At 33.7% G+C, this 17,672-nt stretch overlaps 3 protein-coding genes across 6 annotated transcripts; 1 reads left to right on the top strand and 2 right to left on the bottom strand.

Annotated features, from left to right (window-relative positions):
• Nucleotides 1-3,608: 3,608 nt before the first annotated feature.
• Nucleotides 3,609-6,000, top strand: LOC126674779 (protein SPIRAL1-like 3). 2 transcript variants are annotated; one of them, XM_050369288.2, is made up of 3 exons: nucleotides 3,609-3,714; nucleotides 4,329-4,615; nucleotides 5,599-6,000. In XM_050369288.2, exons 2-3 carry the CDS (start codon nucleotides 4,352-4,354, stop codon nucleotides 5,677-5,679), a joined length of 345 nt encoding a protein of 114 aa, XP_050225245.1. In that variant the 5' UTR covers nucleotides 3,609-3,714; nucleotides 4,329-4,351; the 3' UTR covers nucleotides 5,680-6,000. The 2 variants fall into 2 exon arrangements, with proteins under 2 accessions (XP_050225245.1, XP_055960940.1); XM_056104965.1 differs by lacking the exon at nucleotides 3,609-3,714 and adding an exon at nucleotides 3,731-3,878.
• Nucleotides 6,001-6,383: 383 nt separating this feature from the next.
• Nucleotides 6,384-12,096, bottom strand: LOC126674699 (uncharacterized). Of its 3 annotated transcripts, none has more exons than XM_050369188.2 (11): nucleotides 11,787-12,096; nucleotides 11,071-11,220; nucleotides 10,601-10,768; nucleotides 10,173-10,325; nucleotides 9,849-10,001; nucleotides 9,189-9,353; nucleotides 8,881-9,051; nucleotides 8,251-8,437; nucleotides 7,945-8,152; nucleotides 7,205-7,343; nucleotides 6,384-6,967 (listed from the first exon to the last, which is right to left on the bottom strand). In XM_050369188.2, exons 1-11 carry the CDS (start codon nucleotides 11,953-11,955, stop codon nucleotides 6,948-6,950), a joined length of 1,683 nt encoding a protein of 560 aa, XP_050225145.1. In that variant the 5' UTR covers nucleotides 11,956-12,096; the 3' UTR covers nucleotides 6,384-6,947. The 3 variants fall into 3 exon arrangements, with proteins under 3 accessions (XP_050225145.1, XP_050225144.1, XP_055960938.1); XM_050369187.2 differs by having other exon boundaries at nucleotides 6,384-6,974; nucleotides 11,787-12,093; XM_056104963.1 differs by lacking the exon at nucleotides 11,787-12,096 and adding an exon at nucleotides 11,632-11,701 and having other exon boundaries at nucleotides 6,384-6,974.
• Nucleotides 12,097-13,861: 1,765 nt separating this feature from the next.
• On the bottom strand, nucleotides 13,862-17,668 carry LOC126674577 (RHOMBOID-like protein 12, mitochondrial). Its single transcript, XM_050369052.2, has 8 exons — nucleotides 17,220-17,668; nucleotides 16,865-16,985; nucleotides 16,400-16,519; nucleotides 15,461-15,571; nucleotides 15,101-15,145; nucleotides 14,436-14,540; nucleotides 14,307-14,348; nucleotides 13,862-14,160 (listed from the first exon to the last, which is right to left on the bottom strand). Exons 1-8 carry the CDS (start codon nucleotides 17,594-17,596, stop codon nucleotides 14,071-14,073), a joined length of 1,011 nt encoding a protein of 336 aa, XP_050225009.1. The 5' UTR covers nucleotides 17,597-17,668; the 3' UTR covers nucleotides 13,862-14,070.
• Between the last annotated feature and the right edge of the window lie 4 nt (nucleotides 17,669-17,672).

Raw genomic sequence — 17,672 nt, 5'->3', positions numbered from 1 at the left:
TTGGCTAATTTATTAAGCGTTAGAGGAAGATAAAAACACATAGTTTTATTTTGGCATTTTCTTGTGGTGTTATGAATGACGTGTTAATAGTTATACAGTTGTAAAGAGTTATATGAAGCGGCTAAAAATGAGAGTATATATAGAGCCACGTTGTTTATTTAATTTCAAACAGTACAACAATTAACTTTTTTAGAGAAATATAAAAGAATCATAATCTATAATCCTTGTTTAGAGAAGTGGTATGCACTTTAATTACAATTAATTAATTATATATATATATATATATATATATATATATACACATGTGTGTGTGAAATACTATTTGTTATTATGAAAGATGAAATATTTTGAATGAAATCCTAAACTTAGACAGGGTCTGACATGTCTACGGAGAGCGACAACAACTAGATATTATAGAGCTTCATTAGACTTGTTTATGAGCCGGGCTCGGGCTGAGGCTACCGAGTTTCTTCATTTTTAGAGTAAACCACTGTCTCGGTCCGGGATGTTTTCGTTCTTAGCCAGGCTTGCAACTAAAAATTAGTGTCTACACGTACTATCCAAAAAATGATTCAACAGAGAAACAGATTCCAAGGCGATTCATTTTTTGTTATTACATTCTATACTAAAGTTTATAATTTTTTGTTATTACATTCTATACTAAAGTTTATACTTGTCTTTTTTTTTTTGAACAACATGGTGTCATATCATTATCATTAATGAGGATATAAATTTGAATACAAAAGACGTTTATGCTTTGCATGTATTAGGTTTAATCAGAAGGGAACGCGAAAGTACTTTGAGGAGAATTGATTATTTTTTTTGGATATAATAATTGATAGGAAGGAGAAGGGAAAAATGTGGCTTGTTCATCTCCATTCCTTTTATATTAGTAGAAATCTATTACATCCCTATCGAAAAGTTAAATTTCTATTGAAAAATTAATTATTTTACTAAGTGGCTATTATATCTTCATTAGTTTTAATAAAGACAAAAACACTCCTATATATTTTTCATATTATATTTGTAGCAAATAAAGTCTCTAACAAGAGACCCTGTATGAGTTCTTAACTCTCTCAGACGATACCAAGATGGCTAATCGTCAAGAACACCCACGCGAATACTTAGTTTCAAGAGAAGAGAAAACCAACTCTTGAAACTAACCTATTTACACGGACTCCCTTTTTCACCTCGTCACAGTCCATACTATATCCCATCACCGAGTTCCATTGAACTTGAGAGTGAAGGAATTAGGACATAAGACTAAGAGGTCGTGCTAAGGGATATAGAATCTCATGCCGAGAAATGCTAAGAACAATATAATCACCAAGAGAGAAAATTAGAAATGCAGCAAACAAGATTTCGCTCTTTACAAATGTTATGATCTTCACATAAAAAACCCATCAGAATACTGAATATAGTGATCACCATGAAAAGAAGGAGTTTACCAATAGAAAAAGAAGGAAAGAGAAAAGAAAGACAATTTGTGATCAACATCGCAAAGAACAAAGGTCTAACGAGAAAAGAACAACAAGAAATTAAAGTTCGATATAAAAAGAAGAAAACCTAAACGGCTATTTATAGAAAGATATAGCAGCAGATGAAATAGTCAAAGGAAATTGAAGCGTTGCTTCGGGAAGATATGATAATTATGGAAGACAGTAACATATAAAATTATAATTATAAAGAGTTTGAAATTCAAACTAACCGCCCAAAGCAGTAATATTAATTATGAAGTAAAAGGCGTGCTAACCCTAACGAGAAAGCCCAATATAGAATTAAATAATCTAGTTGAAACCCAACTAGAACTCAGGAATCTCAAGAAATTGAGTAAAAACAAGAAAAGGAAAGAGATTAATCTATTTAATGTCGGATGCACATCTCGGAAAATAATTGAAGTGTGAAATATCGAGGAAACTTTCTCAACCCTGGACATGAATATCCCCATATACCCTGGGGGTAATAGTGATAATCTAGTAGGGACGAAGCAACTTTGGTAGATACACAATCACTCACCCAATTAGATCAAAATAGAAGCAATCAGGCCTAAAAACCCATTAAAAATCCATACCCAGACGAGAAGCTCCTCCACCCCGAGACCTTATAACTCATCCAGGGCCACAAAAACAATTACCACGCCCGAGAGAGTAGTATAAGAACATTTTTGCACAATAAGGAAGAAGAGCCACGTTAGCCTTGGGGACCAATGAAGATTCTCTGACAAGAGAACACACCTACATCGGTACCTCCGCACTCCGAATATCAAAATAACATAAAAGACCAGCTCAACCTATGGAATATAGGCACACCTCATCACAGAAAACACGAATGAAGAAGAGAAAGTACACTATATATATAAACCACTTCATCCTCAAATCCTAAGGTACTCTCTTTTTGATCTCAATTCTTACTCTTCTTACTTTACTCATCTGCTTCACCAGATATTCATTTAAGCGTCGGAGTGAGCGCCTGAAAAATTCCATCCGACGTTCTTTCTAACCGTGTTCTTTGTTCTCAGGACACAGAGTTGTATTGGATTTGTCCCCTGTTTTCGGTGATTTATCAAACAATATTGTTACATGTATATAAAGAAGAGAGTTTTAAAAATTTTATTGTGATTGATTGGATTGGTCAGAGACAATGTTAAGCTTAACAACGAAGAAGTTTGAAATGAAGAAAAATATATATAATGCTTTAATAAATAATTAAATAGAGAAACATATTCCAATGTGATTATTTTCTTATTATTATAGTCTATAATTGTTTTTTTTAACATAATGATGCCTTATCATTATCATTTATGAGAATATAAATTCGAATACAAAAGACATTGGTGCTTTACGTTAATTAGCTTTAATAGAAGATAAAGAGAAAGTAATATAAAAAGTATTGAATTTTTTATTTGAATATAATAATTAATAGGTTTAATGTCTTAAAAATCCCGACCTTTTGTCCCTTTTTCAATTCTCACCTGACATTGAAAATTTGTCAATTTTATCCTAATTTGTATTTTTTTTATTTCAATTGTAGGCTAAAGCATAAAACTGCCCTTTTTTTATTAAACAAAAATTCAAAAATTTTCTTTAAAAATGATCAATTTAATATAAAAAGTTAATCTAATGCAAAAAGGGTCAATTTAGAGAATTTTTTTAAACTTTCGTCAAATAAAAAAAAAGTTCAATTTTATACTTCAGGTACAATTGAAATGAAAAAATAGAAAATTGAATAAAATTGACTGGTTTGCAACGTCAGGATAGGATTAAAAAAGAGGGTAAAAGGTCGGGATTTTTAAAACATCAGCTCTAATTAAGGGAATAGAAGGTGACTTGTTCACCTTCATTCTCTTTATAAAATTATGATATTCCGATTGGAGTTGTAACTTTTTTTTGTAAAAATAATTATTTTATTAAATACCTTTATATTCTCATTAGTTTTGATAAATTTAAAAATACTCATATATATATATATATATATATATATATATATATATTTAATATTATGTTAAAATTTCTATTATTATTTTTTAATGTATATTTATTATAGTGGAGGACCTAATTGAAAAAGATGTGATAATGTAGGGATTCAAATATATTTTTGCCTTCAAATTTAGAAAGAAAAGATATCAGAAAGGCGGTGGACCCATATCTGATATCCATGTCTTTAAATTTTAAACATTGCACTCTACAGATCTGATCCGAAGAACCCATTTTGCAGGTCACTACTCTCTCTCATTTTTCTAATCCTCTGTTTGTTTCTCGGGAAAATTTTGATTGAACAAAATTAAACCCGCAACTTTCTGCTTTTCTTTCAATAAAATTGTCTATATTGCTTATGTTTTGACTGTAGTCTAACTAACTAATTTTCCTTGAGCTGATAATGTATGTCAGTCATCTTCATAATTTTTAACCTACATTTAGCTTAGATCTATCAGATAACTGTGATAATGTCTAGCATTAGTTAATATTGTGAATCTTGATTTGTGTGACAATGAGGTGTGTTTGGTTGATTTTGAATTAATTTTAATTTGTTAGAGTTTATATTATGTGAAAATGATGTTTGTATATGATTAGTTTATTACAATTCTGCTATTAAATTCAGAAGCTTTTGATAAAATGTAGTAATATTTGTATATTTTATTGTTCTGTTTTTAAAATTTCAATTAATTTGTATATAATTTTAGGTTTAACGCATGCGTGCTGATATTTTAGTTTAATGAATTAAGTTTTGTTTACGTTCTTTTTATTGCAACAATGCTGAAAAATACGTTTGTGTGCATCAGAATTTGGGAGCTTTATGTTAATTATTTTGTTATTGGGTACCATTTGCAGACTCCCTCGCTATTAACATAATTATGGGTCGTGGAGTAAGCAGTGGTGGAGGACAGAGTTCTTTGGGGTATCTCTTTGGAAGTTCAGAGGAACCAAAACCGGCAAGTAAGGTTGAAGCAGCTGCTCCTCCGAAACCAGAACCGGTTGCAAGCAATGTAACTGCTGAAAAACCTGCTTCACCTGCTGCATCTTCAGATGCCACCAAGCAGATTCCAGCTGGTGTTCCAGCCGCCACTACAAATAACTATTTTCGAGCTGAAGGACAGAACTGTGGCAACTTCCTCACTGTAATGTTTTTACTCGCATTATTTTGCTGCAACTGAAAGTTAAACATATTCTTTTTATTTCCTGATTATCTATAATTTGGATAGAAAAGGATATATTAGCTTCACGTAGAATTCCTGAGTCCTGACAAGATTTATAGGCTTTTGAAGAGACATCCTAACTTGTTATTTAGTTGTTTATAGAAGGCTAGATCTATTTTTAAATGGAAAGCTGAATATAAATGATTATATGCATGTACAGTAGATTGCTATTAAACAAAATCTTAACTTGTTTGTCAGTATGTGCATTCCATTCCCTGAACCCCTTGAATTTACTTTCTTGGCATTGTGTGCCAATTTGTAAAGGCTGTGCGGTTGTGGTCCTAGTAAAGATAATTCTCAGTAGATCTTCCATTTTAGGCATTCCAATCACTTTGAATACCATGTTGCGGAGACTGTACTCAGTACTGTTTTTTAACTTGACAAAATACTTTTGATGTAAGCCGGATAACATTTCCCAGTTTCACCAAATGTAAATGACACATTTAGTGAGATTAGCTTTAGGAAATTGCTTGCTATTAGAATTTCACTTGCTATCAGATTGAACCTTGAATGTCTGCCATCAATTTTTGTGTTTTTTAATCCTTTACCTGTATTGCAATGGGAGGAACTGTACTGTAGGAAATAGCAAGAATGCATAATGACCGATTCCTTAAAAGTGGGATCGTTGCACAGAAAATATATTCTCCTGGTCTTGGTGTGAACCTTGACATATGTCACTGAATGTTCTTGCTTTGGTGGTCAAAGCAAACATTGTTACCTTCTTCTGTTCCCCGGAAAAAAGCCACATATTCTATCAATTTGTTTCCTGGAATATACTGTTAATGCAACATTTAGTTTTTGTCCTTATAATCCACTGGTGACATTCATTTCAACTTGTTTGTGAAGATTATTGAAGATATAAACTTCACTTCAGTTTATGATTCTTGTGGAAATTTTATGTGCAGGAGCGGCCTACAACAAAGGTCCACGCAGCCCCTGGCGGCGGGTCATCACTGAACTACCTGTTTGGTGGAGATGGGAAATGAGAAGTGTCGGCATAGGTACTGGATCAATTGCTATATAGAGGACTGTTTAAATTTCAGCACAAATGGATCTGTTGAAGTATTAAGATGTTAAAACAATTAATCTTAAGTAGGCTTCTATATAATTAAACTCTATGTCTGCAAAACGTGAACATTCTCTTCTCTTTATTGAAGCCAGTGAATGATTGTGATTAACTAAAGGAAGTTCATCAATCATGTCATTACATCGTATGCTCTCCATAATATTAATGTTGTGAAACATGGCACTTCAATAAGCTATAAGTACTAAATTATAAATTGAAATGTAGTTCATTTTGTGTTAAATTAGACATTGGATAATAATTCTGAGGGTACACTAAACTTTTGTCCACTCAATTTCAATGTAGTACTCCATTGTATAAGCAAACTCTATTTTATACAATTTCTTAAATTAATACATAACTAATGTTGAATTTCTTCATAACATGTATCTACATTTACATTGCAATATCAAAATGAAAGCATCGCTGACCAACAGATCAATAATTCTTTTCAAAATCACCAGATAACACATCATTGTAGTATTTACATAGTCAATTTTATGCCTAATCTTTTTAAAGTAGTCCAATTTCGTCCAAACATTTTGATTGAAATTTAAACTATGTTTTCTCCAGTAGCTAAAAGCTAATAGCTCTTGACTTGAGCCATCCATAAGAAAGAAACAAGAGTTTGAAAAACACAAACATTGGCACTGTTGAAAAAATAGAGTATCCCCACAGTTTACTTTCTTCCAGAGAAATAAATACAAAGATAAAAAGTCAGTATGGTGCCGCTGTCTGTAGAGCTATAACCTAAGAACATGATAAATTCTTCTGAAGCTAAATGTTTACTTGAGCTACTCCGAGAACAAAATTCCGTCAAAATAGATACCCCTTCCGAATCTCCATTTTCCGACAACCAACCTCTTTCCTCATCATCACCGTTAAGTAGTCAGATTCAAAGAGGTAACTTATCCAGATAATGCATGAATAAAGAACTGTAGTTAATCAGGCTGTAATGACAACTAACATCTAAATTTTAAATAAAATTAAGAGACTATTAGTTGGAAGCAAAACGCGAAAGAACTAGTCGGTGGCAGATCACGCCTGTTAGAGAATAGCCAGTCGAATTCATCTATGACCACCTTCCAAGTCATTATGATACAGAAACAGGTGGTTTGCAATTTGCATTGAGCTATTCCAAAAAAAATGGTTAACTTTTCTCCAATCAAATCGATCTCCCCGGACAATTGCCTACTCCTGCCGATGGTGTCCTGTCATCTGCCAATAGCAATCATTAGCAAGCACACAAAAAGCATAAATATTGAGTTGTAATCAAACATGTCGAGCAATGGAAACAACAAATACAAGCTGAATCCAATTCATCATTCCACAACACAATTTTGTGTATTTAATCAGTAATATTTAAAATAGGCGTATTTTCCATCTACCGTATGCATTGGTCTATAGTTGGTCGTCCGTAATTGGCCAAAAACTAAATGGTCACATACCTTGCTTTAGAGATACATTAATGGATTCCTTGGCTAGCGTATGAAACTCGTTAGGAAATATAGGATTAGAGTTTGGTGCATCAGTTATCATATCATTCAAATTCAGAGGAGCTGCAGATGGTTCTCGGTTTGAAGGAACCTGCAGAAAATGCAAGACAGTGGACAATGCATCAACAAACGTGACAATATGAATATATTTTTCATTCAATTTGTAAACCAACTGCGATAAACTGGTAACAAAAAGTAAACATTAAGCGTATAAAGATATCACTCAAATAAAATAATTATAACGGAAGCAAAAGATTATGGAAATTCTCAGCACAAAAAAATTGTAAATTAACCAATTACTCCATGATGTGTATCGAAGAGGGCCAAAAACTTGCAATTACATGTACCAGAGGCAACGTATAATCATCTTTATTTCCTTAATTTCTTATCTTCTACCAAATTATCTAAAGAAAATAATGAAAAAATAAACAGCTGGATAAGATATATGTTGATTTCTTAATTGTATCATTTTGAAGCAATGCATAATTGCATACATGGATTCAAGAAAACAATCATTTGGAGGTCAATGGAAACATTCCCCCTGATTTAGTGATTAGCTGCAAATGCAATCAGTAAGCTACAGCTCCCACCATTGACCCGACCAAATTCAACACACTGCATTTTCACTCTAAACAAGAAACCACTTTCAAGATCAGAAGGATGGCCTGGAAAAGGCGGGGAAAAATTTATACCTCATTTAATTGAGTAACATCAGAAGTTAGATTCTTTGACGGATGAGCAGCGTCAGCTTCTGGCTTGGATTCATGTGATGCGGTTTCCTTCCCAGTAACATTGTCTAACTGCATGTGATCTACTCCATCCTGCTTGAAGTTTCGATACACTTTTAACTTGTTATGGTCACCATTCAACAAAACATTAGATTCCCCGCCAACCCTTTTCCTGATACACTCATACAACGTTGTAGAATAACCATAAGCAAAAGGATAAAAAAACCAATTACTCACAATTTATTAGCAAAAAAAACATCATCTTCTCACCTGGCATTACTTTGATGCTCTATCTGGGAGGATATTGGTTTACTGGCAAACAATATCCCACGCAGAGGCTTTCCATCTATAATAGTATCAATGGTGTATCCATGTGGAAAGCTTTCAGTAACTTTGGCTTGAAAGGTTTTCTTCCCTTGATGAAGCTGCACTTGATTTAACTGCAAATTCTCTCTGCCTGCAAATAAAACAAAAAAAGATTGGAACAGATTTGGCAACCCTTTTCATATATTTTATGCCACTTGGTTGAACCTAACATCTAAAACATAGCTCTATATCAAGCAAATGCTGTTTAATATTCAAATTAAGAGACGAGTGACAAATGAAGGGACATGAAAGCTTAAAAACAGGAAAAGGGCAGTCTCTCACAGGCTCAGATCTTCATAAGCATCGGAATTAAAGTGTCCTAAGTGGACACATGTTAAGTCATCCAATTTTAGAGCTAGAGGAAGATGGTTCAACAAAATGAAATGATACAAAACATAAGTTAATTACATAGAATCACTGAATCGCGTGAGTGAGTACACATTTAGAGATCCTTGGAATACATAGAATCGCTGGATTCAGTTTATGGTACAAACACAAATAATCACCAAAAAATGATAGTAATCCGGCCCTTACTCGGTTCAGCATAAGTTGGCACAGTCTGGTGAAAGCTGGCAGTAGTGTCAATTCCAACCAGACCTTTATCATGTAAAGGAGAATTAAGATTTTGTTCTTGGCACTTAAGCTTTAATTGTTTCCTTAAGGATAATTTTTCCAGCCGTTGTTCATTGCGTATGCTTGCAAGTCCTAAAAATAAACAATTCATCAGGCAATCAAAAACTTTCAGAATTTAGGATCTTTTAATATTTGTAGCATAACATTAATCAAACCCCAAAAGTAAGTAAGAAAATTCAGATCAGGGTATTGAAAAGATCACAGCATACCTGTGTACAGGTAATACATATCATCAAGCGCCTCAAGACTATTATTGCACCCACCTATAAAGACAAGTACGCCACCTACATGCGGATCCAAACAATCCCCAGCTGCAGAAAATCTTGCAGAAGGCCCAATTCCAGTAGTCATTATCTTTGTCCATACACCAGTATCTGCTCAAGTAAGGAGTGTGAATGAGTTAAACAATCCGCTATTTCTAAATAGCCACTAAAAAGGAAATTACGCAGCAGATAGTTTGAAGCACACAATTGCAGAGAGAAAAGCATAGGCTTGGAAACCCAAACTAGACACACATAGGTTTTAACTGACCAACCACCTTTCACAAAAGAAATTGGTCTTTCAAACTCTGGTAGAAAGATACTACCTATGCTCATCTTGATCACAGATGCAAATCACATTCCTTTAGGTAATATGAGAGGTGCTAATAACATTAAATTGCAATAGTCCCATGGCTAATTTTCTCAAGCTCACTTAAAGCGTAGTTTGTGTTTAAATGACATAACAAGTCTGTCAGACACTAAGTACTCGTCTTCCAAATTAAATACATTCAACTTTGTTATAAGACTTTCTTTAAAATGAAAGGGAAAGATAAGAAAGTGGATTTTGGAAAGCCACTAAAATTATATAGACAGCACTGCTTTACATACCAACATCAAGTATATAAATGTCGTCATACAGATTTTGTGCATCCGTAAATCCCCCAAAGACGAATAAATTCTTGCCAAAAGCAACAGTTGAATGACCAGCTCGAGGTGACAACTTCGTGCCTGTGGTGTCGAGCTCTTTCCATACGAGAGTTTCTAGCCAAAAAGAAAAAGAGAAAAACATAGTCAATATCGGATAGAAAAAGATCTTAAATTGATTGGAATATCTCTAGTCTAGGCAGACAAATACATGAATTAAGCATGTGTGAGTGCACTGGACATTAACATTTTGTGTTCATACATGTGTAAGATAAGAACAAGGAAAACCTGCATCTAGGATGTGCACATCAGACAAATAATAATCATGTCCATCTTCGCCACCAATCACAATGATTTTGTTCTTCCAAGATGAGCAAGTATGGCTATCACGTACAGAAGGTGGAATACCAGAAGTTGTTGCTTGCTTCCACACAAATGTCTCTGCCACAGTACAGGAAATACAAATAAAAAATAGCTTCAAAATTTGTATCATCAACTCACTAGCTTACTAGAATGCATGGCCAAATTAATATTCCCCACAAATGGACTACTTTCATATGGTATCCGGAGAAGGCCCACAAAAGTGGACAACAGTTAAGAGAAGTCGGCCTATTATTTGGATAAGGATGTCCATGACAAAGAATGCATATGGATGCCACAATGATGATTATCAAACTAATCCTTTCCAAAATGTTTTAACGAAATGTGTAAAGTACCTGTATTTAATATGTAAAGATCGTTGTAATAAACTTCATCACTATTATTTGAGGATTTTCCACAGCCACCAAATACGAAGAGGCGTTTGCCAACAAGAGCTGCACTGTGACCTTCCCGTGGCTCTGGTCCATCCCCTCTCACAGCAGGTGATATCCATGTATGTGATACTATAATAAAAACACATGACAAATCATCAACTAAAAGAGTCAGCTAAGTCGTCAGGTTTACCAACCCCAAACAGATCATGAACAAAACATTCGAATTTCACAGACCATGCCAACATTGAGAAAAAGCTAACACGGTTGATTACTTTGGCAAACACTGTTTCATGATCAGTCTGCTTCAGTTAAAGAATGGAATTTTATCTATGGTACTGAAAAATGAAACTCGCTCGTACCATGACAAAAACCAAGCGAAACAACACGGCATGAAAAATTAATAGGATAATAATAATAAAAAAATTACTCACCGGTATCTAAAATATGCAGATCCTTGAGAGGGCGCATGCCATCGGTGCCTCCAAAAACATACAAACCGTCACCGATGGTTGTGCAACTATGGCTGTCCCTGGGAGTGGGTGGTGTACCTCTTATCACTGGCTGGCTCCAAATCTGAGTGGCTGCCAGTCAGCAAATCAACAAGATCAATATAGGAAATAAGAAAATCTCTATAAAGAACATTCAACAACAAAAAAGGAAAACAGACCATGATAAATTATCTAGCAAGACAAGATAAATGCATCACAAGTAACAAATAGCACAAGCACAACATTATTTATTATGCTAAACACTTTTAAACTAATCATCAAGTATTTAATTGATTGCATTTATTCTTAAATATTAGTACATCCATACTCCTCCCATATGACTCAATCCCACCCAAAAAAACCACATGTAAATAGAAAATAAACACTATTCAACAGCAAAACATAAAATGCCTTGCAAATACAAAATCCTAAACAAAAACATTAAAACCTCAAATATTAAACCCTGCAATAAAACCCATTCATCTAAGAGAGGTAACAACCCACCCCAACCCAATCTCCTCAGAATTAAAATAAATAAGAACCCAAATAAAGCTAGCATCTTTTATCTGAGTCAGCCACAAATATAACTGAACCAAAATTATGAGAACACATAGCACATAAAATAAACCAAAAAAAACAGAAAAAAGAGAGAGACCCACCAGTGTCAAAGACATGAACATGGTTAGTTTGACAGTTATCTTTGCCATAGCCACCAAAAACATAAAGAAATCTCCCACCTTTTACAGAATTACATGTATGTCCCCACCTCTTCCCTGGCCCATTACTACTCCTGCTACTCGCTTCTTGCTCTAACCTTTCCCACCTCATTTACGATTTTCTTTTGTTTTACTGAGAGTGACAAACTGAAAGCTGCGAAATTTATATTAATGATGAAATTCAATTTTATAAAAATTTAAACTTTTGGGGATTATTAATTTATTTTAATGAATTGTTTTTTGATTTGGGTATTCATGCAAAAGATAAAAACTTTATTAATTACTGTGAGAAAACATAAAAATGGGATTAAGCAGCTCAAAGATTTTTTTTTTTTTAATAATTTGATTGGGATCAATATGAGGGCTAATGTAACACGTGGCATTTACACAATGGCTTGATGTGGGACCATGGTAGAGTTTCAGGTGAGAATATGTGGATATGGACCCATCAAACTCATGGGCCCTATATCCAATATAATCCTATGCTTCTCAATTTCTATAATTAAAATAATTTTATATGTGAATAATTATTCTTACAACAAATTAATACTAACAAAATTTTCATTGGCTTGTTGTATAAATAATGTGACATAACCGTCACGTGTAATAATCACTATTTATATGCTTCTCTTGTATATTTTTTTCGCCGATGTTTGTGTTTCCCTACGTAAGTTTTTATACTAATGTAGAATGTTTTCCTACAAAAAGTGCAATTTTTTTTAATTGATTACAAAAATATAAAAGATACTAGCAGATTCAATTAGAGCATATAGCATTCAGTCTTAGAGTATAATCAAAATCTTACCCAAAAGCCGGTTTTATACGGTACGCACCAAATTTATTCAAACTTACCACTAAAAACTAAAAAGTTTAGTTTACGTACGCCTACTATGAGATTGGATCGAGCTTTAACTTTTAAAATTAGTATCCAAACCCAGTCTAAGATGAGCGGCTTAGGCGTTCCGGATGGGTATCCGGCTCATGAAGAGGTCAATTTTGTTTTGAACTTACAAGCATAATGTGTATTAGATATAGCTGAAGGCCTCAAGCAACATTCTTTATGTATCTATGTCAACTTTACAAATTTGGCTATAAAATTGACATAAACAGGGGTAATTTTCTTATGGGTCATGAACAAATTAGGTATCATGACAGGCAAAATAAATGTTGATTAAGAAATGACAATAAAATACTTTCCCAACAAAAACCAAATTAATTTTTTTGAGATTGGCAAATAGTACTAATTAAAAAGTTTTCTGACCCAGTAATTAAAGCTTCCTCTTTTACACTGCTTTGCTTGTATTAGACCTGAAAATTAATTAAAACTTGAGCATTGTGAAAGGGAAAAAATAGAAAAAGACTGTAACTTTATCCTTGGTTTGTGATTTCCTAAGCATTTGCTGACAAATTTTGATAACTTTTTTCATTAGGTTGCATCATATCTCTGTATCAAAGATTCCATGCAATTCTCACAAGTAAAGTAATCTCTTGATTTACTCTATGTATTGTATCAAATTAAAGTCTACATATTGGCAGATATGACAATTTTTCTTTTTTGGTATAGAAGTAATGGAAGAAGAGAGTTATTATTCACAGTTGGCACCTTACACTTAAAAGGGTTCTTAGGCTTTTAAAGGGTTCTTGATTGTCACAAAACTTGCAGAAAACTGATGGATTTGAAGGATTTTCCTGCAATTTGTAGATTTAATGTTCATAAAGTTTTAAGTGCAGATTATAAGTAAAATTCCAAAATTGAAGTATCTGCACGATACAAATCTGCGATAAAGCTGCTTAATCAAGGTTGGATTGCAGAAGATGATGTACGTTGGCCTGTCGCGGAGCCACTCACATGCGGGCCCGTAATCGGAGATGCAAATTCTTTAGAAAGAAAAATTCTGATTCTGAACTTTACCTTGGTTGGTATGAAAAATTCCTGACAAATTTTTCAGGCTACATCACGGACATTGGGCTCGGTTTAATATATAGCACTCTATTCCTATTAATATATACAAACATCATTATGGAGAGAATTTGATGGGAGTTTAAATTGCCATATTAATGAATGATGTAGAAGTTCAATCCAAGAGAAAGCAATTAGAATGAACATCTGACATCTATAACTGGGAGTTCAACTCAACTTAATGAGGAGATATTTCAAAAGGAAAAGGTAATTACAGAATGAATAAACAAAAGCCAGAAACAATATGTTAGTAAATCTCTCAAGAACTCAAAATCTTCCTTTCCTTATTCGAGCATATGCGAGAGCTGCAACTGCAGCACCACCCAAGTGTGCCGATCCTGAGATATTACTATTTCCCTGGAAAATGAAATTGACGCTAATCAATACCGAAGCATTGCTGTAGACTGGTAAACTTATTTGTTGGCTCACCAGAAGAGTGCACCGACATGATGAATAAAAAAAGTTAATCGGAAAGCTAAACCGAGGGAAGAAAACCAACTCACCTCCATTATCCTCAATAAATCTTTCCCAATCAAAAAGATACCCTAAAACGACAGATAGTCAACAAAAGGCCGTAAGCATTTGCAAGATAAACTAGGTAATCAATTAGATCTTTATCAAAGCAAGCTTACTAGTAATATTGCAGGAACTGGTATGATAAAATCAAAGTAAAGAGTAGCTCTTGGATGTAGGAATATATCAAGCAACATGATGGCGTTGACAGCAGCGCTTGCTCCCTAAAGAGTACAATACGATAGTCACAAATTTAAAGAAAAAAAACCCTATGAAGATAAAGTAATTCATTTGCATGTCTTAAAAATGGTAGGGATGGAAAAATTTAGGACAACTAATGCATTATATTCATCTCCAGACTACACAAAGAGGAGCTGGTCAAAACAGCACACAGTCAGTCAAGTAGATAACAACGGATCTTCACAGGAATAATTTACAAGGTTTATCCATTTCTAGGCACATACATCTGTAAATTTTAAATATATCAAATCCATAAGCACATAAATGGAAATTAAAGCAACTGATATGAAAGACATTAGATCAGAATCGCTGTTGTCATATGTCCTTGTTTCTCATGATTGCATTTGATTTCAGATATCAGTTCATTGACTTATTTGTTAAATGGGTTTCCATAAACTCAGAAATTAGAGGATATAATTTTTACAAATATACTTTTCATATCTTGAAAATGAATTAGAATTAGCATTCACTGACATGGCTAGACTGATCAGGAAGGAAAAGGCAAATAGACTCTGCTTATAACAAACAGTTGCCAAGAACCTACCAATCCTGGAGTTCTTGAAGGGTCATTCATCCACATGCCTTGTCTCTGTAATTAGCATAAACTAAAGTCAGAATCCTTAAAATTCAGCAGGAATGTTCAAGATCATGCTGCAGTAAGCATAACACAGTCATTTTCGGTGAATAATATTTCAATGAAAATTTTCAAGTCCTTATCGGCAGATATATGTATTATCGGTTAGTTTAAGCTCCACATAAAATTCATGTGAAAAGTTTATACATGAGTAAAAGGAACTGCATACTTAAGAAAATGCTTAGACATGCACATGACAATTAATCATTCTTAAGACTTGCTCGCTTCCTCATCTGAGCATAGTAGAATAGTTGTAGCAGAGATTAATACCTTAGTTGATAAAGCCATGTAGGCGTGATGCGCCAAATAGAACAACGAACCACCAATTGAGCCAGCTATATACAGCTTTAACAAGTATTCAGATCCAAAAGTTCTAGCAATCTGGCCAACCAGAATATAACAGGCAATAAGAAAATATCAATACATTCAATTTTTAGAAGTCGATGAAGAAAAAATGTTAAGCAGTAGAATTTTTTACTTTTCACAGCAAATGAGCTCTCAACTTCAATATTAACCAAAAAGGAAAATGAACATTAACCAATAACTTCTTTATTCCACCTAAATCACTAATGAAGAGAATAATTTCTTATAATTTCAGCATGTGTTTTTTCACTAGCATATTTGATCTGGTCTATGAGAAACATGTTTGACTTAATTCATGCTGACCAAACAAATGTGTTAAAATTTATGTCACTCAAACTGTATAGTCAGTAAAATGAAACTAATTGCTTGTTTTGACACTTTATATGGCTTCAGAATTTGTTTCCTCAATTTCAGTATGACATCTAAATTATTTTTACATACCAATTAAAAAAACTGTACATTTTATTAAACAGGACATTAGGTTTTGTAAACTATTATATTTCGGAATTTGCAATATAATGTAGCAACACAGTTTAAAGAACTATTAACAGCTGCATAGCAACTGACAAATCGGCCAAGTATATGTAAAACACATGACCGATTCTGAACTATCCAGAAAATATAAAAGCTACAAAGTCGAGAACACATGAAGTGTTGCTATTCCAGAACATGAAATCCATTTAAGCAGATAAATGCAAAGCATATCAAGCCAGTCTTGGTAAGAGAAATCTGCAATTTTTCATGATTTCATTCTAGAGTATGTTTAGAGCACATATTCAAATTTAAGATGCCATACTGAAAATCAAAATACTAAACAACAAAAGATTCTTCATAAAGTAATCATACATTTGTCCCGAAGAAGTAAAGTCCAACCATGTTAGATATGATATGCCACATATCAACATGACTGAATGCAGATGTAACCAGTGTATGTATGCGTCCGCTTTTGAAATTGTCCAAAGAAATCTGCGGGAAGTATATTGAGAGTGTTAGAATGAATGGAAACTGAACACTTTTATGATTAATAACATTTCTTCAAATGTACGGCAATTCATAAAGGGAAGACATGCCCACACTCATTGAGCAAAAATACTCCGCCCTAGGATTACTCATTTTTCCAGTATAAATGAAAACACGAAATTTCCGGTTACCTTGTCATGAAAATAACACTACTTTTAAGGCTTCTACGAGGTTGGGTATGGGTTACCAATCCAAGGAGAATGCTTCCTAGTTCCTACAATGAAGTTCTACTAAAAAATTTCAGAGGTGGCATCAGCAAGGAACACCCAAACTCACAAACTGGGAACCTACCATAAAGTTTTCCACCATAAATCTCCCATCCGCAACCCTCCATAGCATAAAGACACCAACATTAGCCAATATCAATCCCAAAACAACGTCATTTGGCGATAGCCGATAGAGCCATGAACTCCTACAAACAGTAGCAGAACAATTATTGACATCTACACTTACATGTGCCTAAGCTATAAAAGTAACACTCATTCTATCTCTAGCATTCTCAGTTCACCATTACTTCCGTAGATAATTGAGATCAAAACTTGGATTTAAAATATTAAATAAGTATCAAACAGTGAACATAATAAAGGCACTATAACTTCAACAATTCAAATGCAATATCAAACATATATATCAAAGACATAGTTACCAGCGATTGCCATATGAACCAAAACCAGAACCAAACCCAGAAAAGCCTCTACCAAAATGACCAGCCAAGAGTCTAATTTTACAATCTGTAACCTTTTTGCTCAACACCCTGAACTGGGTATTGGCCAAATTTGACATTAAAAGCTTAGAAACCAATGGGTTTGGCATAAAGCCATGAACTTTCCCTGTAACTGTATGGTGTGACTGATATAAACAGAAACTCTGAAGTGGGTTTACTTGAGAAAAGCTACATTTTTTATGATTGTAGTTAGGTTTGGCAAGAGAATTGAAGGTCTTTTGATGCTGAAAATTTTGTGAAAGTAATGAATTTGAAGTGTTTGATAATTTTCTAGAGAAATTAGAAAGAACCCTATGCATTTTGATTCTCTGTTTAGAACAGAGAATTCTTTGCTTGACAAAACTGTATTTGTAGGTTACTTTGCAACAGTTAAAC

The sequence above is a fragment of the Mercurialis annua genome, linkage group LG3 (genome assembly GCF_937616625.2).
Source record: "Mercurialis annua linkage group LG3, ddMerAnnu1.2, whole genome shotgun sequence".
Classification (NCBI taxonomy): Eukaryota; Viridiplantae; Streptophyta; class Magnoliopsida; order Malpighiales; family Euphorbiaceae; genus Mercurialis; species Mercurialis annua.
The sequence above is the reverse complement of the archived record's forward strand: the minus strand, read 5'-3'. Positions and strand labels throughout refer to the sequence as shown.

Bases quoted from the DNA above. Each gene is read 5' to 3' on its own strand.
- LOC126674779 (XM_050369288.2), top strand. From the start codon at position 4,352: ATGGGTCGTGGAGTAAGCAGTGGTGGAGGACAGAGTTCTTTGGGGTAT. The intron at 4,616-5,598 runs GTAATGTTTTTA...TTTTATGTGCAG, and splicing joins ACTGTGGCAACTTCCTCACT to GAGCGGCCTACAACAAAGGT.
- LOC126674699 (XM_050369187.2), bottom strand. From the start codon at position 11,955: ATGAGGTGGGAAAGGTTAGAGCAAGAAGCGAGTAGCAGGAGTAGTAAT. The intron at 9,052-9,188 runs GTATGCTGTGAT...GTTTATTTTTAG, and splicing joins TATGTATTACCTGTACACAG to GACTTGCAAGCATACGCAAT. The intron at 7,344-7,944 runs GTATAAATTTTT...CATTTTCTGCAG, and splicing joins ATGTTACTCAATTAAATGAG to GTTCCTTCAAACCGAGAACC.
- LOC126674577 (XM_050369052.2), bottom strand. From the start codon at position 17,596: ATGCATAGGGTTCTTTCTAATTTCTCTAGAAAATTATCAAACACTTCA. The intron at 16,520-16,864 runs GTAGGTTCCCAG...TACTTCCCGCAG, and splicing joins TTATGGTGGAAAACTTTATG to ATTTCTTTGGACAATTTCAA. The intron at 15,572-16,399 runs GTATGATTACTT...CTGGTTGGCCAG, and splicing joins TTTACTTCTTCGGGACAAAT to ATTGCTAGAACTTTTGGATC.